The sequence below is a fragment of the Xyrauchen texanus genome, chromosome 48, assembly GCF_025860055.1.
Source record: "Xyrauchen texanus isolate HMW12.3.18 chromosome 48, RBS_HiC_50CHRs, whole genome shotgun sequence".
In the NCBI taxonomy this organism is placed as follows: Eukaryota; Metazoa; Chordata; class Actinopteri; order Cypriniformes; family Catostomidae; genus Xyrauchen; species Xyrauchen texanus.
The window spans coordinates 5672929-5697153 of record NC_068323.1 but is presented as its reverse complement, the minus strand read 5'-3'; the positions used below and the strand labels follow the sequence as shown (position 1 = coordinate 5697153).

Genomic DNA, 24225 nt, shown 5'->3' with positions numbered 1-24225 from the left:
ACATTCAGTATACGAAGAACTCCAGACAACATGAGTTGTGGAAAATCAGATGTGATCTAGGAGCTTTATACCATTCGTGCCATTGAAGAGAGTGTAAGTCAGTGCCTGGAGTCACGAGTTCGAATCCAGGGCGTGCTGAGCGACTCCAGCCAGGTCTCCTAAGCAACCAAATTGGCCCGGTTGCTAGGGAGGGTTGAGTCACATGGGGTAACCTCCTCGTGGTCACGATTATTGGTTCTCGCTCTCAATGGGGCGTGAGTTGTGTGTGGATCGTGGAGAGTAACATGAGCCTCCACATGTTGCAGAGACCAAGAAAAATATAATCTCTTGCAATTGCTGCTTTTTACAAACATGACTGTGCAGAGGGATTCAGTCGTACAATATCTTACCATCATTTGAAAAGATATTGTCATCATCATCATCTTCCTCAGGAATCGTAACTGTTTTAATGATAAACATCGTATCATGAAGTCATAAAGTGTATCTTCTTATAACTGACAGCACACACAGTTGTAAAGTAACTCACTCTTTTGTGAATCGATCTCCTGATTAGGTGTCTCCACCCCAGCTGAAAGCAAACACAGATCATAATCGTTTTTTTATAGTTCTTTACCAACACAAGAACTTAGAGAGATTCAGTAATGCAGAAACTTACAATCATCCCGCTCATCAGCTTCATTGCCAGGGACTGAACCTTAACAACAATCACAGACTTCAGTTAATGACACCAGTCAAAAAGTCGACATTGAATTTTTCTGTCCATCACTTAGTGTCAGAAACTTGGCACTGTTACAATGCTCTATATTTATGTATTTACCAAATTAAGCTTTTTATAGTCTTTATATTTAGCCGGTGAAGGTTTTTGTGTGTAACTGTGTTTCACACAGATTTCATGAGGGATAAGGTTTATTATTATTATTCACAACATATGAAGTTAGAAACACAATGTATATGCTAACGATGCACGTTTCGATATAGTCACAATTTTCTTTGCATGTCCTCGCTTCAATTTAGAACACGATCATTTAATCCAAATAAAAAATGAATTCAAGTTTGGATCAAAATATGGATGAATATTGTCAATGAGGACAGATTTAGATGTAGCAAATCCGAACGTGAGGGGGGGCTGAGTATTTCATTGCCTGGAGTCGCGAGTTCGAATCCAGGGTATGCCGAGTGACTGCAGTCAGGTCTCCTAAGCAACCAAATTGTCCCGGTTGCTAGGGAGGGTAGAGTCACATGGGGTAACCTCCTCGTGGTGGTGATTAGTGGTTCTCTCAATGGGGCGTGTGGTGAGTTGTGTGTGGATCGTGGAGAGTAGCATGAGCCTCCACATGCTGGGAGTCTCCGCGGTGTCATGCACAACAAATCATGTGATAAGATGCGCAGATTGACGGTCTCAGAAGTGGAGGCAACTGAGACTTGTCCTCCAGCACCCGGAATGAGGTCGAGTAACCGCACCACCACGAGGACCTACTAAGCAGTGGGAATTTGACATTCCAAATTGGGAGAAAACAGGATAAAATAAAAATAAAATTCACCTCTAGAGGCCGCTGTGACACTGAAGAATCATTCAGAAATGGTCACAGTGGAATAATAATAATAAAAAACCTATCGGAATGAAATTTTGCCGATAACCGATAGTTCGAAAAAGCAACAATTGCCGCAAATTAATCGATGAAACTGAAATATCGTCTACATCTAATACAAACAAAACAATACAATAAAGACAAAGAAAAATATAATCTCTTGCAATTGCTGCTTTTTACAAACATGACCGTGCAGAGGGATTCAGTCGTACAATATCTTACCATCATTTGAAAAGATATTGTCATCATCATCATCATCATCATCATCTTCCTCAGGAATCGTAACTGTTTTAATGATAAAAACAGTCAGAAAGTGTATCTTCTTATAACTGACAGCACACACAGTTGTAAAGTAACTCACTCTTTTGTGACTCGATCTCCTGATTATATGTTTCCGCCCCAGCTGAAAGCAAACACAGATCATAATCGGTTGTTTATAGTTCTTTACCAACACAAGAACATAGAGAGATTCAGTAATGCATAAACTTACCATCATCCCGCTCATCAGCTTCATTGCCAGGGACTGCACCTTAACAACAATCACAAACTTCAGTTAATGACACCAGTCAAAAAGTTGACATTGAAGTTTTCTGTCCATCACTTTGTTTCCTTGTTTGAATGCAGCGTTGCAGCGGACAACCCATCCACTTTGAACTCTTCCTTACAATTTACACATCAAATATGTTCAGATTTCTGTGATTGTGCCATGAGTCGTGTTTAGTGTGGACAGACATTGAATCTCATCACATTGTGTATGGCAAGAACATGTTGTAACTTGTGATTTCAAAACTATAAAAAGTGATGAAAGCCAAGTATTTTTACTCGTATGAGATGACTGGGGCTATGCCATTGTTTCTTACATTTTTGAAAGGAAAATAGAAACAACAAATTTTATGGACTGGCCTGTCTTCGTCCCAGAGACAGCTGGGATACGCTCCAGCACTACCCTGTGACCCAGCTTAGGAAAAGCAGCTTAGAAAATGAATGAATGAATAACCAATTTTGCCAAAAGGCGACTAGATTGCAGGTATGTTTTCTACTCGTGTGAACTTTACATTTAAGGTGTTTGATGTCATAATAGACTGACATAATGCAGCCACGTAGAACACATATAAAAACAACAGAGTTATTGCGCACTGTAAAATATAGTTTCTTACCATTAGTTAGCTGAAAACATTCTTCAGCAGGTTGGCCTGTTTGAAAATAATCACTTGATTTAAACAATGTAGATCAATCCAACATTTTCTATATTTTCACTATACTTTCGCACAGTAAAGCTCATATTTTTCTCTTGCAGAAGTAGCTTTTGGTAACACTTACCTTCTTGATCTTTTTTATCTTTTTTACACTTCCTGAGGCAACAGTAAACCACTCCAATGACAAACAGCACCAGGACACAAACGCATATCAGCACTATATAAACGGAGGACAGACCCGGTGCTAAAATGAGAAAGAGATGTTATCATTATTGTCACTAACATCACCACTGACGTCCCTGAGCGTGACCGACCGAAATAAACTAAATAAACCAATATACCATTTCTGCTGTCATACCTGAACATGTCTGACAGACTTCAGTAATGTTGAGATGTTTAGTCTGGTTTCTGATGGGATTGTTGATCACACAGCTGTAGATGTTGTTCTCCTGATATTCCACCTCCAGAGGTAGAGAGAGACTGTTGAGATCAGACACACTGATGGAGGACAATAAACTGTTTCCTTTGTACCAGGAGAGAGTCGCCTGTGTCACATTCACCACTGAACACACCAACACACATTTAGAGCTTGAAGAACATTGAGAAGAGTCTCTGATGATCACAGGAACGGGCAGATGAGCTGAAAAACATCAGAGAATTTAATTGTCAATGTGTTTTTTCTTGATATTAAATGGATAGTTCACCTGACAATTGGCAGCATGTTCTACCATTTCTACAATTTACTCACATGAGACTACACAACTAAATAAAATACCTATATAAAGTGCACGTGCAAACATGTGCAAAAAGTACGGGACAGTACAATACATTTCTGACAATGAACAGGACAATAGACAGTGAGAGACAGTGCAGCGCCGACCAGTACACAGTAGTGCAATAAGATGACAGTTTCTAAAACGTAAACATAACATAATATGAGATAGTGTTCTATGCACATAGCAGTTATTGAGGTAGCAGACAGCTATAAAGTGACAGTAATTAAAGTGCAACTCAGGACACGTGTGTGTGTGTGTGTGTGTGTGTGTCAAACCAGTCTCTGAGTATTGAGGAGTCTGATGGCTTGGGGGAAGAAGCTGTTACACAGTCTGGCCGTGAGGGCCCGAATGCTTCGGTACCTCTTGCCAGACGGGAGGAGGGTAAAGAGTTTGTGTGAGGGGTGTGTGGGGTCAGTCCACAATGCTGGTTGCTTCTATGGATGCAGTGTTTTTTGTAAATGTCTTTGATGGAGGGAAGAGAGACCCCAATAATCTTCTCAGCTGTCCTCACTATCCTCTGCAGGGCTTTGCAGTCCGAAACGGTGCAAGTCCCAAACCAGGCATTGATGCAGCTGCTCAGGATGCTCTCAATAGTCCCTCTATAGTATGTAGTGAGGATGGGTGGTGGGGGATGTGTTTTCCTCAGCCTTCAAAGAAAGTAGAGACGCTGCTGGACTTTCTTGGTAATAGAGCTGGTGTTGAGGGACCAGGTGAGGTTCCTTGAACGGTTTGGATGATACCCAAACTGCAGTGGGTCTAGTGAGGGGGGCAGCTGGGTCTTATTGTGCCTCATGACGAGCCTCTCGAAGCACTTGATGATGATGATTGGTGTGAGTGCGACGGGACGGTAGTCGTTGAGGCAGGACACTGAAGACTGTTTTACCAGGACATGTCCTGTTTTCATGCCCTGTCCTGGCTGCCCTTTTTGTGTCTTTGATAGAAAATTGTTATTACAAACTACTATCTATCCATACAGAGGCATAGCCTACTTTAAATGTATTGAAATTAACAAGGCATCTTTGAGTAAAATTCGAGTATCATTTGAGTATCTCATTGCCGGGCCGAGTGTCCTGGTTTTTGGTAATCAAAATATGGTCACCCTAGAAATATTGACAAATGTGACTTTCATGGACATTTAAATATACATGTACATATGCCTACCAGTATATCATTGTAAATATAACTATTTAAAGAAAAAAACAAAATTGGGGCACAGAGCTTTTGTTTGTATAAAATAACTTCATTTTATAGGGATAGATATCCTTTTGTATACATTTTTTCTGGTTCTGAGCAGAATGGGAGGTAGTGTTTTGTTTAATACTAATTTGGTTCACCTCTGAAGTTAAAATACACATAATACATTTTAGACCATCTACAAATTCGAAAAGAGTGCTGATCTAAATAATATAATTGCTACTTCAGTTACTCACCTTGGACTGAAACGTTGAATTTCTTGGAAAACACCTTAGTGTCGTGGATCTCTAGTTCATAAAATCCAGAGTGTTCGGTTGTAATGTTTGTCATGGTGAGAGATCCAGTTTGTTCATCCATGTGTAGACTGCCTCTGAATTTCTTATCTTCACCATTGTACAATACGGGCTTACTGGTCTCCAAAATCATTTGAGCTAAACGAGTGTCCTCAAAAATCCACAGTATCAGATTACCTCTTTGTATTTCAATACCATCAGTATGTAGAGTGACAGAATCTCCCTCCATCGCTAACACTGTCTTCTCTCCATGTGTTACATCATCAAACACACCTGGAGAACAAACAGGTACAGTTACTCTGTTTCTTTAAACTCATGGTCAGTAATATCATTAAACAGATTTTCTTGCTTCTCCTGAGCAACAAACCCATAAGAAAGCCTCATTTTAGATTTTAATTTATTTTTCTCTTAAATTGTTTGTGGATAATATAATTTGTATTTATCTTTAATGTGTTTTCACTAGTGATCTCAGACTTTTATCCCAGTGTATCTGCTCTTTTCTTACCTGTATCTATTAACAGTCCCAGCACGTAGATGAAACAGTACCTGTAAACAGTGGGAGAAACATGCAAATATTTTTATTTGATGCTGACATTTTTGTCCTTGAGTGTGAGTTTTTTTGTTTGTTTTTTTTTTTTACTTTTTTGTAATGTGACACAGCACAAAAAATTATAATGCATCAAAATCAATTGTGTTGCTATTCATTGACATATCCCAGGCTGTGAAAAAAAAAAAAAAAAAATCCTCCTTAGCATTTAGTATATGGAAAACAATTTAAAAAAAAAAATTGTTTAATAAGAAAAAATCAACAGTGGCATTATGTAAACAAATTGGCGTTTAAAGGGTTAAATTCCTGAAAATGAAATAGCATTTGGTAGTTATGATCAGGTCTGTCAGTGAAAGTGGAAAATAATATTAATATATAAATGGCAGTTTTTTTTGTTTTGTTTTTTGTTTGTTTTTTTTGACGCTGACATTTTTGTTCTGAGTAACTTTTTTTAAATGGACGCACAAGGTTTAATTACGAATCAGTTTGCGTTTCTGGTCTCCCGTGTTCGCAGACTGTGATAACCCCCCCAAATATTCCCCTTAGGATTTATTATAAGGAAAATAATTCTATATTTATATAGATCAGTTGAATATATATATATATTTTTTTTTTGAAATCTCAGATTCAGTTTATTATGCTACTCCAATCCCAATCAATAATTACCAGATGAAAATAAAGTGGTACACAATGCAGGACTTTAAATTATAAAGAAGCCCAAAAAAATACATCGGACTCTTATTTTGAAATGTTTGCGCTGCCAGTTGTGAGTTCAGTGATGGCTAATTAGCTGACAGAGTGAATCTGACTCAAACTGCTTACCTTTTTTTTTTTTTTTTTAATGCAAAGAACAGGAACATACAAAAGAAAAAGCATACGTACATCACATAATATCAACCAAAACAATAAAGAAGACAAAAAAAAAATAGATCAGTTGAATAGACATTTTTTCCACAGACGTGATGACGCGTTTCCGCCTTAATTATCAATATAAAGAAGTGTAAAATATCGCAGATAAATAAATAAAAAATATATATTATAAATGTTTTAAATAATTAGTGTACAATTTATAACATTATGCTTTGTGTTATATTACCTTGAAATTAGTTTAAAAATAATAAAATTACCACAGCTGTGAAAGGGTTTATATTAAAGCTGCTGAGAGTAAATTTGTCATCATTAACCACTTTACTGTCTTAATTCGCCGCTCTCTACTTTTAACTCTTCTGGAAAGTCATTCAAAAGTAAGAGTGGATTTTTTTTTCTCTTGCAGTAAATTGGAAAGTGAAAATAATATTTGCTGTGATTTCCCATTCACCGCTGTCGAAGTTTACACCATTTAATGGGGAAAGTTGAACAGGAGGAGGTTATGATAGATCCACCAATCAGATCGTCTGTGTCTATTCTCTGGGCGTGTGCGCTGCGCACCTCCGCACGGCTTCTGGTTGGAGCGTGTGGTGATGGTCTTGGAGAAAGTGACATCATCAATGCACTTGCTGATGTAGCTGGTCACTGATGCTGTGTATTCCTCCAAGTTGGTAGAATCGCCATATGTTGCAGCCTCCCTGAACATGTGCCAGTCAGTACACTCAAAACAGTCCTGAAGAGCAGAGATGGCTCCTGCTGGCCAGGTTTTCACCTGCTTCTGAAGCGGTTTTGTGCGTCTGACGAGCGGTCTGTATGCTGGAATTATCATAACAGAGATGTGGTCTGAGTAGCCGAGGTGGGGGTGGGGCTCCGCCCGGTACGCGCCTGGGATGTTTGTGTAAACAAGATCAAGCGCGTTCGCCCCTCTCGTTGCAAAGTCCACATACTGATGGAATTTAGGGAGCACTGTCTTGAGATTTGCATGGTTGAAATCTCCGGCGACAGTCCGTCGGGGTGAGCGCTCTGCAGTTCGCTCATAGCCCCATACAGTTCACAGAGCGCTTCCTTAGCGTTAGCACTGGGGGGAATGTAACAGTGGTGAATTTACGTGGTAAATAAAAAGGTCTGCATCTAACAGTCACAATCTCCAACAGCGATGAACAGTAACTAGAGACTAGCATAGAGTTATTGCACCACTGCGTGTTGATGTAAACACACAAGCCACCGCCGCGAGTCTTACCGCAGAGAGCTGTATTTCTGTCGGCACGAAAACGAGGCGAGCCCGTCTAGCTGAATGGCGGCATCCGGAACTCTGTCGCTGAGCCACGTCTCCGTGAAGTCTCTAAACTCACGCTGCGTAGCCTGCTGGAGTCGGATATAGTCCAGTTTATTGTCCAGGGAGCAAACATTTGAGAGCAGGATAGACGGGAGAGCCGGCCGGCTAGGGTTTGTTTTTCGCCTAGCATGGACCACCGCCCTCTTGCAGCGCTTCCGCTTTCTCGCAGTTTACGACGTCCTCTCCCCCGGCCAACCGCATCAGGCGACGCCGAGGACTGGAGGCCTGGTCTCCGCAGCAAGCCGAGTACGCGTAGCGTTTTTGCATGAGTCTTATATTTCAGTAGTGTCTGGCGATAGTAGACACGAACACCGGTTGCTCCGATGTCCATGTTCCGCAAAAGTCTGGCTTTTTTTTTAACAGAAATAGCACCATTCATGTCTTTGATTCAAGCGACCTAACCCGAAGTTCATAAAGGTCTGAGGTCAGCACAAATATTGACAAATGTGACTTTCATGGACATTTAAATATATACATGTACATACGCCTACCAGTATATCATTGTAAATATAACTTTATTTAAAGAAAAAAACAAAATTTGGGCACAGAGCTTTTGTTTGTATAAAATAACTTCATTTTATAGGGATAGATATCCTTTTGTATACATTTTTTCTGGTTCTGAGCAGAACGGGAGGTTCACCGTGATCTCCCATTCACCGCTGTCGAAGTTTACCCTGCAATTGTTTACTTCCGCATTCCAAAACCCGGATCCGCCCCTTCAGTACTTGATTGGCTAATCTCGCTACACAAACGTCAGTGATTGGTTGTGAACCACATGTTCACCTGATGTATTAAGGAACACCACTAGCGCTCAAACAAATGAATGAAATCCATGTATCACGCTGGCGATATAAGATATGTGGCAAATCAAATGTATTTGCAAGACTCCAGTGCAGCACTTTTATATCTTGTTCACAGTTTCATTCAAAAGTGTTTAGTGAGAATACACACACTTCAAGTAACGTTTAACCACACATACAATGACATATGAATTGAAACTGGACACTAAGCAACATTTTTAAATGATTGAATATAACCTGTTTCTGACTAGCTTACATTTCGATTTCAACCAGACATTGTCACATGTTAGATAACTGACTGTAACCCTATTTGCACATGAACTTCAATCCCTAATGTAATGTATTACATGTGCCATTCATGTATTCAATCTAATGCATGGATTACATGCATGCATATGCAGAGCAAAAGACAAAATATACGAGTGCACTGGAAACTGTAAATTGTATAGCCTACTGGAAATATAAAAAAAAACAATATTGAGCGGTTTAAATTGATAAAGGCATGCAAATAAGGGATAAAAAGATGCATCTTACCATCGGTGACTGTAGAAAACTGAATAAAAAGAAGACATGATAATCATTGAGACATCAACTTTTAAAAAAGCCGCCAGACCACTGATCTATATATAGACACATTTAAAGGGGACAGGTGAAAAGGAGGAGTTATGATAGATCCACCAATCTGATCGTCTGTGGGTTTCTCTTAACGGTATCTAGTGTTTTTTTTTAAATTGCCTGTGACGTTTACACTAGAGCCGTTGAAAAAGAGAGTTTCACAGTCATTACACACATTGATGGATGGTGACTGTAAAAAGAAAGTAGAACTGCAGATATCTGTTACTTTACATGTTGTTCTGTTGAAGAGCTACATGGGAGACTGACTTTGATGACAGTAAGTCAGTTATCTACAAATGATGTAAAAAGCACAAAAATTGTCAGAATAACAAAATAATCAGAGTTGAATCAACGCCTCTAAACAACAAAAACTGAACATTGTAACTTTATACATTTAATGCAGGACTGTTACTGTATTAGCTTTAGCTCAGTGTAACTGATAAACCCCCCTTACATGGGACCCCAGCGCGTTGCATACCTTGTGTTTTTTGCGCCACTGGCGGATGAACACTCACGAGCCCTTTATTAGGAGCAGAACACCTGTATACCTACTTATTCATCGATTATCTAATCAGCCAATCGTGTGGCAGTAGTGCAATGCAGATACGGGTCAGGAGCTTCAGTTAATGTTCACATCAACCATCAGAATGGGGAAAATTTTGATCTCTGTGATTTCGACCGTGGCATGATTGTTGGTCCCAGATGGGCTGGTTTGAGTATTTTAAACTAGGGTTTGAACTCGTGTTTTCATTTAAATGTAAAAATCTGTATAATCAACTAAATAACATTGTAAGTAATACTGTTACAGATGAGAGCTCAAATGTCTTGAGCTGCACTTGGATCCACAGATTTCACCAGACAGTTTTTATTATCATCATATCTACCAACACCTACTGTATAAACCAAGAACACAATTCATTTCATATTTCATGTTTTATTATTTGATAAAAACTCATATTCAATTCTCATTCACAGTGTATTTAGTTTATAAAGAGACTTGTAACACAGCTTGTCTACAAGAGGGTTGTAAAGAAGATCATACAATAAGATTATAGAATAGTAGTACAGATGTGTAGCCTACATCAGGCGCAGACTAGCCATTGGTAAGTTTGGGAATTTTCCTGGTGGGCCGGCCGTGAACCGGGGGCTGAATGGGCCATGATAAGTCTCAAGCTCAGTCCACCAAGTCTCTAGCTCAAATGGCTCGCTTATGGACCAGGAGTCAGAGTGCACAGGTATTTATCAGACACAAAGTTTTATTTACAATTTAGCAGACAACAACAAAGAGCACTGCCCACATTTCTGAGATTCATAGCATGACACACATATAAGATGAGTGCTTTGTTTGAGGCAGTCAGCAGCACGTAAACAAGACTTCCTCAGATGTTTGTGATATATGGGATTTAGGTCCGGTCTTCCATCACATTTGTGGATTCATGGTTTCTCTGAGTTGAAATGTTGTTGGATTCCCACAGAATAAGTCTAATCCTCGCCAATTTTGATTCACATGATCACATGCTGCACAAAAGTTCAAGTGTTTTTTTTTTATATTCCCCAAGAAACAAGACAAAACTGGTAAAGCTGCCAAACAGGCAGTAATGCAGTATTTTAACACGTAATGCTTTTAATGCTTCCCATACTGAGATTAGTGTGCTGCACCATTATGCAAGAGTAAAAAAAAGCTCTTTTCTAAACAAGTCCATTGTGGTCCAAATAAGTGCTGGTGTAGTGTAAAAAAACAAAAAGAAAAATATTTTTTCACATTGTATTGCACACTCAGCCCTGATAGCACACATACATCACCTAGACGTCTATTTAACGTTTGTGTTTACATCTAGAAGACTTAATTTTTAGGTTGTTTACTCATCTGCAATATGTCTATAACATGTTTCCTCTTGGATGTCAATAAAACATTCAGCAGATGTTCCTTTTAAGATGTTTAGCAGATGACAATTTGAATGCAATGCTTTCCAGATGAAACGCTCTCAATCAGACTCCTTGGAGACGTACGTGTGCTATCTGGGAGGTCACCTAACTATACCTCATCTCATTGGGGTCTTGGTCCCTTCATATCTGAAATGATTCAATGTGAAATTTTCTTAAGACCTTTAAAGTTTCAACATGGCCACACAGAAAGTCGACATGTTGTTTCCAAGAGTGGCGGTACCCTAGGATTGGTCACATGATGCCAACTCATGACAAGCGGCATCTCCTTTCAGACATTTTTGCATCAGCTCAACTGTTTACCTCCCCCTGTGGCTAGGGTTTGGCTTTTGGCACCCCTCCTTGGTCAGTTCACTAGAAAATGGAGCTCCCCCTCCCATGAAACATTTCATTTTAAGGCCCGTGCAGGCCTCTACTCACACCTGCCCATGAACCCAACAACAGTTACCGCTTTGGCCACTGGGGGCAGTGTTTCACATTTCGGTAAGTACAGACTTCAGATTTCAGCTAAAGAAAATCAACCTACTGTTTCCAATTTCACTTTAAAATAAGTTTGTAAATTTTGTAGTCAACAAACAACCATCATGATACATGCATGGAGTAATAGGTATGAAATCTAATACTAACAGAGTTAAAAAAGAAAAGATCAAGGCTTAATCATTGAACAGAGCGGTCTGCAAAGCTTCCATAAGTATGTTTTCCTATTACCAAATCAAAAGAAGCACTTTAATTGTGTTTCGAAGCTCAACAAACACACTGGTTGATTTCATACACAGCTAGCCAGAGGTCGGTAGAAGAGTTAATGGATTTATACAGTAGACACCGATTTATTTCAGTACTGATATGAAAATATATACTTAAAAATGTATAAGAGCCTATAGTTACAAAATCACCCTGAAAATGACCAACACCACAACACAGGCAAGCTCACGTTATCACAATCGCCAAAACTCATCATCGCAACGAGTTTTCTTAAGTTTAAAGCTGCAAGTTTAATCTTGAAATATCTGCTCGACGTGGTGTAAAATGAAGACATTGCGTGATGAAAGATAATGTTTGTTTTGAGCGCTTCAGCTCATTTATACCCATTTCTCCCAATTTGGAATGCCCAATTTCCACTACTTAGTAGGTACTCGTGGTGGCGCGGTTACTCGTCTCAATCCGGGTGGCGGAGGACAAGTCTCCTCCACGTCAATCCGTGCATCTTATCACGTGACTCATTGTGCATGACACCGTGGAGACTCACATCATGTGGAGGCTCATGCTACTCTTCACGATACACAAACAACTCACCACACGCCCCATTGAGAGCGACAACCACTAATCACCACCATGAGGAGGTTACCCCATGTGACTCTACCCTCCCTAGCAACCGGGGCAATTTGCAGGCTTAGATGACCTGGCTGGAGTCAAAAATTGACTCAAGTAAATGTAGCGTGTTACAATACACCTCTGCAGCTAGCACTCATTTATACAGGGGGGATTTTAGAGGCTGATAAATGTAAAAATAATATGGAATGTGGCTTTACATTGTTTCAAAACCAGTGTCGTTGGGATCCTCTTCTGTTATCAAAGACAAGACAGTCTCATTTGGATCTTCCTCTCTGTGTTCTGCAGAGGCTGTAAGAAAACAAAAGAATAACAATAGGTACCAGAAAAAAGAGAGAGAGAAATTTGATCAGTGTTAATTGATAATTCTTTAAACATTGTGGGAAATATGATGTGATTTGCATGACAAACTATTTACGAAAGATTAGGATGGTTACATAAAAGGGTTGACAGAGGGGTAAACAGTTTCATGTGTGTGACGAGGAGGAGGGCGTGGCCAGGTCTTACCACTGACAGAAACACTGAATGTCTTTGTGCGAAACGTATTTCTGTTGCTGGTGATCTGTAGTTTATAATGCCCGGCGTTTTGGACTCGGATGTTTGTGATGGTGAGAGATCCAGTCTGGTTGTTTAGCGAAAGTCTGTTTTTGAATATTCCTTTGTTATTTAAGAATTCCTCATTTTTCGTTCTGTTCCATTTAGCTATGACACAAAATAAACCAGTTTCATCACATCCTTTGGAAGCAGCAAACTTCCACCGAATCAACTGGCCTTCCTGTCCTTCAGTAACCCCAGTCTGCAGAGTGACAGAATCTCCCTCCTTTACTGACAAGGTCTTCATTTTATCTCTCTCAGCATCAGACACATCCACATCTGGAGAACAAACAGGAACAGTTTTTCAGACCTTCTGGGATTAACTATAGAATGAGGTCCTTTCAGTAAGTTGCACTCCAAAATCAAATTCTTCAATAATATTTTATATTATACTGTATATATATGAACACTCGCTCCTGCCACAATCTTCAAGTTCTCTTGTTCTTCACTGTAAATTAAAACAGCTTAACAGCAATGCTTCATTTAAAATATCTGCTTTAATGGTGTTTCTCTGGATAAGCAATAGGTCAGTAGGAGTCAGAAGTAGTCTGTCAGTGTGTGCTTAATACTCTTGTTTCTGTTGATTAGTTTAGTAACTGATGCTTGGTAGGAGTCATCCGAGGTGTTCCTTTGTAATAAAGGAATATTCCGGGCTCAAAACCAGTTAAGCTCAATCGACAGCATTTGTGACAATGTTTACAACAAAAAAATAAAAAATAGTTCCCTTTTCTTTAAAAATATGCCACCAAAAGTGGTGATAGGAGCGTGGCCGAGCGACATCTGTACAGAATGAGTGCACTAAGGATTGACACCTGTGGGAAATCACCTCGAACAGCTGTTTTGTGTTTGCATTGAGAGCTGAGAAGGATAAACAAAGTGTCAGTCCAGGCCGCCGAGAGAGAGAGAGAGACAGACAGACGTACGCAGCAGTGATCACGTGTGCAATACATCTGCTGAAAAGCAGATCATATTATATGGGGACAGGGACGAGTCTGAATTATTTTATGTGGTAATGAATATTATGCCACAAATGCTGCCGATTGAGTTTATCTTGTATTGAACCCGGAATATTCCTTTAATTTAGTTTGTTGTGCAAGAGAGTCCTGTAATATTTTAGGTTTGAGCCATTCATAAATTACACAGACTTAAACCTGTGTGATCTGTTAATCAGCTAAATCTATAGACTTTATTCATGCTAGCGCCATCTTTGATTTTTAAGGGGAATGACAATGAGGTTGTGAGGGATAGACTTATAGTCTCTTCAATTGGTTGTACTGCAGTTTGAAGTGTTTTTGGGACGTTCCGCAGACAAAACATTGAATAAAATATCTGTCCAAAAACATTCAGTATACGAAGAACTCCAGACAACATGAGTTGTGGAAAATCAGATGTGATCTAGGAGCTTTATACCATTCGTGCCATTGAAGAGAGTGTAAGTCAGTGCCTGGAGTCACGAGTTCGAATCCAGGGCGTGCTGAGCGACTCCAGCCAGGTCTCCTAAGCAACCAAATTGGCCCGGTTGCTAGGGAGGGTTGAGTCACATGGGGTAACCTCCTCGTGGTCACGATTATTGGTTCTCGCTCTCAATGGGGCGTGAGTTGTGTGTGGATCGTGGAGAGTAACATGAGCCTCCACATGTTGCAGAGACCAAGAAAAATATAATCTCTTGCAATTGCTGCTTTTTACAAACATGACTGTGCAGAGGGATTCAGTCGTACAATATCTTACCATCATTTGAAAAGATATTGTCATCATCATCTTCCCCAGGAATCGTATCTGTTTTAATGATAAACATCGTATCATGAAGTCATAAAGTGTATCTTCTTATAACTGACAGCACACACAGTTGTAAAGTAACTCACTCTTTTGTGAATCGATCTCCTGATTAGGTGTCTCCACCCCAGCTGAAAGCAAACACAGATCATAATCGGTTGTTTATAGTTCTTTACCAACACAAGAACATAGAGAGATTCAGTAATGCATAAACTTACCATCATCCCGCTCATCAGCTTCATTGCCAGGGACTGAACCTTAACAACAATCACAGACTTCAGTTAATGACACCAGTCAAAAAGTTGACACTGAATTTTTCTGTCCATCACTTAGTGTCAGAAACTTGGCACTGTTACAATGCTCTATATTTATGTATTTACCAAATTAAGCTTTTTATAGTCTTTATATTTAGCCGGTGAAGGTTTTTGTGTGTAACTGTGTTTCACACAGATTTCATGAGGGATAAGGTTTATTATTATTCACAACATATGAAGTTAGAAACACAATGTATATGCTAACGATGCACGTTTCGATATAGTCACAATTTTCTTTGCATGTCCTCGCTTCAATTTAGAACACGATCATTTAATACAAATAAAAAATGAATTCAAGTTTGGATCAAAATATGGATGAATATTGTCAATGAGGACAAATTTAGATGTAGCAAATCCGAACGTGAGGGGGGGCTGAGTATTTCATTGCCTGGAGTCGCGAGTTCGAATCCAGGGTATGCCGAGTGACTGCAGTCAGGTCTCCTAAGCAACCAAATTCTCCCGGTTGCTAGGGAGGGTAGAGTCACATGGGGTAACCTCCTCGTGGTGGTGATTAGTGGTTCTCGCTCTCAATGGGGCGTGTGGTGAGTTGTGTGTGGATCGTGGAGAGTAGCATGAGCCTCCACATGCTGCGAGTCTCCGCGGTGTCATGCACAACAAATCATGTGATAAGATGCGCAGATTGACGGTCTCAGAAGTGGAGGCAACTGAGACTTGTCCTCCAGCACCCGGAATGAGGTCGAGTAACCGCACCACCACGAGGACCTACTAAGCAGTGGGAATTTGGCATTCCAAATTGGGAGAAAACAGGATAAAATAAAAATAAAATTCACCTCTAGAGGCCGCTGTGACACTGAAGAATCATTCAGAATTCGGTGGAATCAGGTCACGGTGGAATAATAATAATAAAAAACCTATCGGAATGAAATTTTGCCGATAACCGATAGTTCGAAAAAGCAACAATTGCCGCAAATTAATCGATGAAACTGAAATATCGTCTACATCTAATACAAACAAAACAATACAATAAAGACAAAGAAAAATATAATCTCTTGCAATTGCTGCTTTTTACAAACATGACTGTGCAGAGGGATTCAGTCGTACAATATCTTACCATCATTTGAAAAGATATTGTCATCATCATCATCATCATCTTCCTCAGGAATCGTAACTGTTTTAATGATAAAAACAGTCAGAAAGTGTATCTTCTTATAACTGACAGCACACACAGTTGTAAAGTAACTCACTCTTTTGTGAATCGATCTCCTGATTAGGTGTCTCCACCCCAGCTGAAAGCAAACACAGATCATAATCGGTTGTTTATAGTTCTTTACCAACACAAGAACATAGAGAGATTCAGTAATGCATAAACTTACCATCATCCCGCTCATCAGCTTCATTGCCAGGGACTGAACCTTAACAACAATCACAGACTTCAATTAATGACACCAGTCAAAAAGTCGACATTGAATTTTTCTGTCCATCACTTTGTTTCCTTGTTTGAATGCAGCGTTGCAGCGGACAACCCATCCACTTTGAACTCTTCCTTACAATTTACACATCAAATATGTTCAGATTTCTGTGATTGTGCCATGAGTCGTGTTTAGTGTGGACAGACATTGAATCTCATCACATTGTGTATGGCAAGAACATGTTGTAACTTGTGATTTCAAAACTATAAAAAGTGATGAAACCCAAGTATTTTTACTCGTATGAGATGACTGGGGCTATGCCATTGTTTCTTACATTTTTGAAAGGAAAATAGAAACAACAAATTTTATGGACTGGCCTGTCTTCGTCCCAGAGACAGCTGGGATAGGCTCCAGCACTACCCTGTGACCCAGCTTAGGAAAAGCAGCTTAGAAAATGAATGAATGAATAACCAATTTTGCCAAAAGGCGACTAGATTGCAGGTATGTTTTCTACTCGTGTGAACTTTACCTTTAAGGTGTTTGATGTCATAATAGACTGACATAATGCAGCCACGTAGAACACATATAAAAACAACAGAGTTATTGCGCACTGTAAAATATAGTTTCTTACCATTAGTTAGCTGAAAACATTCTTCAGCAGGTTGGCCTGTTTGAAAATAATCACTTGATTTAAACAATGTAGATCAATCCAACATTTTCTATATTTTCACTATACTTTCGCACAGTAAAGCTCATATTTTTCTCTTGCAGAAGTAGCTTTTGGTAACACTTACCTTCTTGATCTTTTTTATCTTTTTTACACTTCTTGTGGTAACAGTAAACCACTCCAATGACAAACAGCACCAGGACACAAACGCATATCAGCACTATATAAACGGAGGACAGACCCGGTGCTAAAATGAGAAAGAGATGTTATCATTATTGTCACTAACATCACCACTGACGTCCCTGAGCGTGACCAACCGAAATAAACTAAATAAACCAATATACCATTTCTGCGGTCATACCTGAACACATCTGACAGACTTCAGTAATGTTGAGATGTTTAGTCTGGTTTCTGATGGGATTGTTGATCACACAGCTGTAGATGTTGTTCTCCTGATATTCCACCTCCAGAGGTAGAGAGAGACTGCTGTTGAGATCAGACACACTGATGGAGGACAATAAACTGTTTCCTTTGTACCAGGAGAGAGTCGCCTGTGTCACATTCACCACTGAACACACCAACACACATTTAGAGCTTGAAGAACATTGAGAAGAGTCTCTGGTGATCACAGGAACCGGCAGACGAGCTGAAAAACATCAGAGAATTTAATTACCACGATTGCCAATATTTTTATTTTGTTTGTTTATTGTTAATACCCACATTGTCAATGTGGTTTTTCTTGATATTAAATGGATAGTTCACCCGAAAATTGGCAGCATGTTCTACCATTTCTACTATTTACTCACCAAACCTGTGTGACTTTATTTCTTGCAAGGAACCCAAAAGGAGATGTTTGTAATAGTGACAGCCTCAGTCACCATTGATATTCATTGTATGGACAAAAGATTAAATTATAATGGTTGACTGAAGCTAAGATTCAGCGTAACATCTCCTTTTGGGTTCCACAGAAGAAAGTCTTACGGATTTGGAACAACATGAGGGCGAGTTAATGATGACAGAATTCATGTCTTTCATTCAAGCGACCTAACCCTTACCCTAAGCTAATAAAGGTCTGAGGTCAACACAATTATTGGCAAATGTGACTTTCATGGACATTTAAATATATTTATATACATATGTACACACGCCTACCAGTATATCATTGTAAATATCACTTTATTGAAAGAAAAAATACAATTTGGGCCCTGAATATTAAACAGTAGTATCATTAAGAGGCTTTATAAATAAAATAAAAAAACGTTTTGCAGAGGTCACAAAAATGGCGATGCGGTAATTCAGTAATGCCACATTAAAGTTACTGTGATGTCACACTGTACAGAACCGCACGTCAGTGTTCTTAAAAGCAGTACAGCTGAAGTCAGAAGTTTACATACACTTTAGCCAAATACATTTAAACTCAGTTTTTCACAATTCCTGACATTTAATCTTAGAAAACATTCCCTGTCTTGGGTCAGTTAGGATCACTACTTTATTTTGATAATGTGAAAAGTCAGAGTAATAGCAGAGAGAATTATATATTTCAGCTTTTATTTCTTTCATCACATTCCCAGTGGGTCAAACGTTTGGTAGTACACTTTGGTAGTATTTGGTATTATTGCCTTTAAACTGTTTAACTTGGGTCAAACATTTTGGGTTTCCTTCCACAATGTTATCACAATAAGTTTCGATCAAGCTTTAACTTCCTGGCTGATGTCTTGAGATGTTGCTTCAATATATCCACATAATATTCCTTCCTCATGATGTCATCTATTTTGTGAAGTGCACCAGTCCCCCCTGCAGCAAAGCCCCCCACAACATGATGCTGCCACCCCCATGCTTCACAGTTGGGATGGTGCTCACCATTTTTCCTCCAAACATAACAATGGTCATTAGGGCCAAACAGCTCAATTTTGTTTCATCAGACCAGAGGACATTTCTCAAAGTTAGATATTTGTCCCCATGTGCACTTGCAAACTGTAGTCTGGCTTTTTTATGGTGGGTTTGGAGCAGCAGCTTCTTTCTTGCTGAGCAGCCTTTCAGGTTATGTCGATATAGGAATCGTTTTACTGTGGATGTAGATACTCGTCTACCGGTTTCCTCCAGCATCTTCACAAGGTCCTTTGCTGTTGTTTTGGGATTGATTTGCACTTTTCACACCAAACTACGTTCATCTCTAGGAGACGGGGTTGTGGGTGGCTGCCCATGCCTAAATCCACCCCTGATTATAGGGATATCTATGGTTCAAGCTTAATTTGAATGAAGGTCCCACTGAAAACAGTTCTTTTCTAGGGTGCCGAAAGCAAATGCCGCCACAGAGCTTCTGTTTGTATAAAATAATTTCATTTTATAGGGATAGATATCCTTTGTATATATTTGTTTTCTGGTTCTGAGCAGAATGGGAGGTCGTGTTTTGTTTAAAACTAAGGCTCTGGTTCACCTCTGAAGTTGACTATAGAAAACCATAAAACCAAACATTAAAGGAGAAGCATTTAAATTTTCTTCCTGTTAAAATACATTCCTGTATCCCCCACACACCCAGGTGTGACTTCTATAGCCACCCAGTGCTATCTGTCGGGTGATATAGCCACAAGTTTAGTGTGGTGGTGTTAAACAAAATTTGATCAACAGTAGCTTAAAATACACATTAATACAAATTCAAAAAGAGTGCTGATCTAAATAATATAATTGCTACTTCAGTTACTCACCTTGGACTGAAACGTTGAATTTCTTGGAAAACACCTTAGTGCCGTGGATCTCCAGTTCATAAAATCCAGAGTGTTCGGTTGTGACGTTTGTCATGGTGAGAGATCCAGTTTGTTCATCCATGTGTAGACTGCCTCTGAATTTCTTATCTTCACCATTGTACAATACGGGCTTACTGGTCTCCAAAATCATTTGAGCTAAACGAGTGTCCTCAAAAATCCACAGTATCAGATTACCTCTTTGTATTTCAATACCATCAGTATGTAGAGTGACAGAATCTCCCTCCATCGCTAACACTGTCTTCTCTCCATGTGTTACATCATCAAACACACCTGAAGAACAAACAGGTACAGTTACTCTGTTTCTTTAAACTCATGGTCAGTAATATCATTAAACAATAAGTTGAAAAGTAAGTCTTGGACACTGTTGACTAGGGTTGTCACACTAGCGATACCAGTAATAGTTCAAGATGTTTGACACCAATTTCAACTTAGAAATCCATATTTTAGTCAGACATGCAGGTACCGTACTAATACTGTAGAAAGGCTGGTATAATTGTACTTTATTTTTCAGTATAGTTCAAATGCAATATAAACATGTATAAACCTGGGACATGCATGTTCAAGCAATAATCTCATGAAAAGTGTGAATATTTGCTTCAGGGGTTTGTTGCTTATATGAATATTGCAGCACAGGAGAAATGGACTGCACAAACAAATGAGAGAAGTGTAAAAATATATGTTCCCTTGCCATCCTCTATCAGAGTTTTGGATTTTTGAAGCTTGTTTTTTTTTTTTAATGGAGACAACTTTTATGACTGTATCACCCTTTATCATTAATAACCTTAAATGTAAATAATAGAATATGCAAATATTCGTTTTTATGAGCTTAAATATTCGAATACCAAATTATTGATGAATGCCCATCCCTACAAACAACCACCACAAACATCCAAGCAACCGCAAAGCAACATTCCAAAACCACTCAGAACACTTTTGCAACTCTTTAACTACAACCGCAGTAGCCTACAGATAGTTTGCGGTTTGAAATTCAAATGTTGATTTGAAACACACTATGTTGGCTATAAACACACTATGCGCTGTCGTAGACATGTAAATGTTGTTGCATGTTATTCATCATGATTTGTGAATTCAGTTGGCATTATCCTCGGCTCTGCAATTGGTCATTTACATTTTACGACTCCACATAACGACATTCTAAAAACACTCAGAACACCTTAGAAACCACTTAACGACATTCTAAAAACACTCAGAACACCTTAGAAACCACTTAACGACATTCTAAAAACACTCAGAACACCTTAGAAACCACTTAACGACATTCTAAAAACACCCAGAACACCTTAGAAACCACTTAATGACATTCTAAAAACACCCAGAACACCTTAGAATCCACTTAACGACATTCTAAAAACACTCAGAACACCTTAGAAACCACTTAACGACATTCTAAAAACACTCAGAACACCTTAGAAACCACTTAACGACATTCTAAAAACACTCAGAACACCTTAGAATCCACTTAACGACATTCTAAAAACACTCAGAACACCTTAGAAACCACTTAACGACATTCTAAAAACACCCAGAACACCTTAGAAACCACTTAACAACATTCTAAAACAATCAGAACACCTTAGAATCCACTTAACGACATTCTAAAAACAATCAGAACACCTTAGAATCCACTTAACGACATTCTAAAAACACTCAGAACACCTTAGAATCCACTTAACGACATTCTAAAACACACAGAACACCTTCGAAATTTAGCGTGAGCGCGGACTTGTCACATGTACTGAAACGTTGAATTTCTTGGAAAACACCTTAGTGCCGTGGATCTCTAGTTCATAAAATCCAGAGTGTTCGGTTGTAATGTTTGTCATGGTGAGAGATCCAGTTTGTTCATCCATGTGTAGACTGCCTCTGAATTTCTTATCTTCACCATTGTACCTTACGGGCTTACTGGTCTCCAAAATCATTTGAGCTAAACGAGTGTCCTCAAAAATCCACAGTATTAGATTACCTCTTTGTATTTCAATACCATCAGTATGTAGAGTGACAGAATCTCCCTCCATCGCTAACACTGTCTTCTCTCCATGTGTTACATCATCAAACACACCTGAAGAACAAACAGGTACAGTTACTCTGTTTCTTTAAACTCATGGTCAGTAATATCATTAAACAATAAGTTGAAAAGTAAGTCTTGGACACTGTTGACTAGGGTTGTCACACTAGCGATACCAGTAATAGTTCAAGATGTTTGACACCAATTTCAACTTAGAAATCCATATTTTAGTCAGACATGCAGGTACCGTACTAATACTGTAGAAAGGCTGGTATAATTGTACTTTATTTTTCAGTATAGTTCAAATGCAATATAAACATGTATAAACCTGGGACATGCATGTTCAAGCAATAATCTCATGAAAAGTGTGAATATTTGCTTCAGGGGTTTGTTGCTTATATGAATATTGCAGCACAGGAGAAATGGACTGCACAAACAAATGAGAGAAGTGTAAAAATATATGTTCCCTTGCCATCCTCTATCAGAGTTTTGGATTTTTGAAGCTTGTTTTTTTTTTTAATGGAGACAACTTTTATGACTGTATCACCCTTCATCATTAATTACCTTAAATGTAAATAATAGAATATGCAAATATTTGTTTTTATGAGCTTAAATATTTGAATACCAAATTATTGATGAATGCCCATCCCTACAAACAACCACCACAAACATCCAAGCAACCGCAAAGCAACATTCCAAAACCACTCAGAACACTTTTGCAACTCTTTAACTACAACCGCAGTAGCCTACAGATAGTTTGCGGTTTGAAATTCAAATGTTGATTTGAAACACACTATGTTGGCTATAAACACACTATGCGCTGTCGTAGACATGTAAATGATGTTGCATGTTATTCATCATGATTTGTGAATTCAGTTGGCATTATCCTCGGCTCTGCAATTGGTCATTTACATTTTACGACTCCACTTAACGACATTCTAAAAACACTCAGAACACCTTAGAAACCACTTAACATTCTAAAAACACTCAGAACACCTTAGAATCCACTTAACGACATTCTAAAACACACACAGAACAACCTTCAAGAAACCACCTTAGATCCGACATTCTAAAAACACTCAGAACACCTTAGAAACTCACTTAGACCTGACATTCTAAAAACACTCAGAACACCTTAGAAACCACTTAACAACATTCTAAAAACAATCAGAACACCTTAGAATCCACTTAACGACATTCTAAAACACTCAGAACACCTTAGAAACCACTTAACGACATTCTAAAAACACTCAGAACACCTTAGAAACCACTTAACCGACATTCTAAAAACACTCAGAACACCTTAGAAACCATAGCATTCTAAAACACTTAGACATTCTAAAAACACTAAGAACACCTTAGAATCCACTTAACGACATTCTAAAACACTCAGAACACCTTAGAAACCACTTAACGACATTCTAAAAACACTCAGAACACCTTAGAAACCACTTAACGACATTCTAAAAACACTCAGAACACCTTAGAAACCACTTAACGACATTCTAAAAACACTCAGAACACCTTAGAAACCACTTAACGACATTCTAAAAACACTCAGAACACCTTAGAAACCACTTAACGACATTCTAAAAACACTCAGAACACCTTAGAAACCACTTAACGACATTCTAAAAACACTCAGAACACCTTAGAATCCACTTAACGACATTCTAAAACACTCAGAACACCTTAGAAACCACTTAACGACATTCTAAAAACACTCAGAACACCTTAGAAACCACTTAACGACATTCTAAAAACACTCAGAACACCTTAGAAACCACTTAACGACATTCTAAAACACACAGAACACCTTCGAAATTTAGCGTGAGCGCGGACTTGTCACATGTACTGAAACGTTAAACCGAAAGTTAAATTTGCGTCTTACCTTCCAGATGAAAAAATAATAAAAAGAGGGGAAACGGGTTCTTCATTTCGACGTAGAGTTCATTCAAATGTCTGTTTATGAAGAGGAATTCATAAAGTTAATAAACTGTTCCCATGTGTTTCTGAGGCACACCTGTGGTACAGCACCGATTGAGCAACAAACAACACCGACAGATATCACTGACTGACATTAGCTACTGATAAACGATATCTGCACTCGTGAAACTGGAACGAAGTCATTGAATCCATGTTTTGAAAAAAAGTAGAGGAACACATATCATGGACATGGCTAAAAACGTCCAGGCCAGTATTCTCGGGGGCGAGTTTTTGGGAAAGCGCT

General features: G+C 38.9%; 2 protein-coding genes across 8 annotated transcripts in view; both read right to left on the bottom strand.

Moving 5' to 3' along the window:
- zgc:194627 (uncharacterized protein LOC799208 homolog) overlaps positions 1-9208 on the bottom strand; it is a 17880-nt gene extending 8672 nt beyond the window's left edge. The window contains exon 1 of the mRNA XM_052122222.1: positions 9133-9208. Coding sequence (XP_051978182.1) covers positions 9133-9179 — 47 coding nt within the window. The 5' untranslated portion in view covers positions 9180-9208. The remainder of the gene's footprint in view (positions 1-9132) is intronic.
- LOC127639893 (SLAM family member 6-like) overlaps positions 1-24225 on the bottom strand; it is a 27616-nt gene extending 3391 nt beyond the window's left edge. The window contains exons 1-15 of one of the 7 annotated variants that reach the window (XM_052122205.1): positions 23887-24225; positions 21954-22049; positions 19910-20239; positions 17566-17850; positions 17332-17451; positions 17169-17204; positions 16502-16540; positions 16373-16414; positions 16240-16296; positions 15072-15110; positions 14943-14984; positions 1812-1874; positions 656-694; positions 527-568; positions 390-440 (exon numbers count right to left, since the gene is read on the bottom strand). In XM_052122205.1, coding sequence (XP_051978165.1) covers positions 390-440; positions 527-568; positions 656-694; positions 1812-1874; positions 14943-14984; positions 15072-15110; positions 16240-16296; positions 16373-16414; positions 16502-16540; positions 17169-17204; positions 17332-17451; positions 17566-17850; positions 19910-20239; positions 21954-22049; positions 23887-23932 — 1327 coding nt within the window. In that variant the 5' untranslated portion in view covers positions 23933-24225. Of the gene's footprint in view, positions 1-389; positions 441-526; positions 569-655; positions 695-1811; positions 1875-1950; positions 1993-2079; positions 2119-2746; positions 2783-2909; positions 3030-3143; positions 3426-4991; positions 5322-5553; positions 5701-10145; positions 12778-12993; positions 13360-14808; positions 14857-14942; positions 14985-15071; positions 15111-16239; positions 16297-16372; positions 16415-16501; positions 16541-17168; positions 17205-17331; positions 17452-17565; positions 17851-19909; positions 20240-21953; positions 22050-23886 lie in introns of those variants that run through there. The other 6 variants (XR_007970025.1, XM_052122206.1, XM_052122210.1 and 3 more) reach the window with 6 other exon arrangements.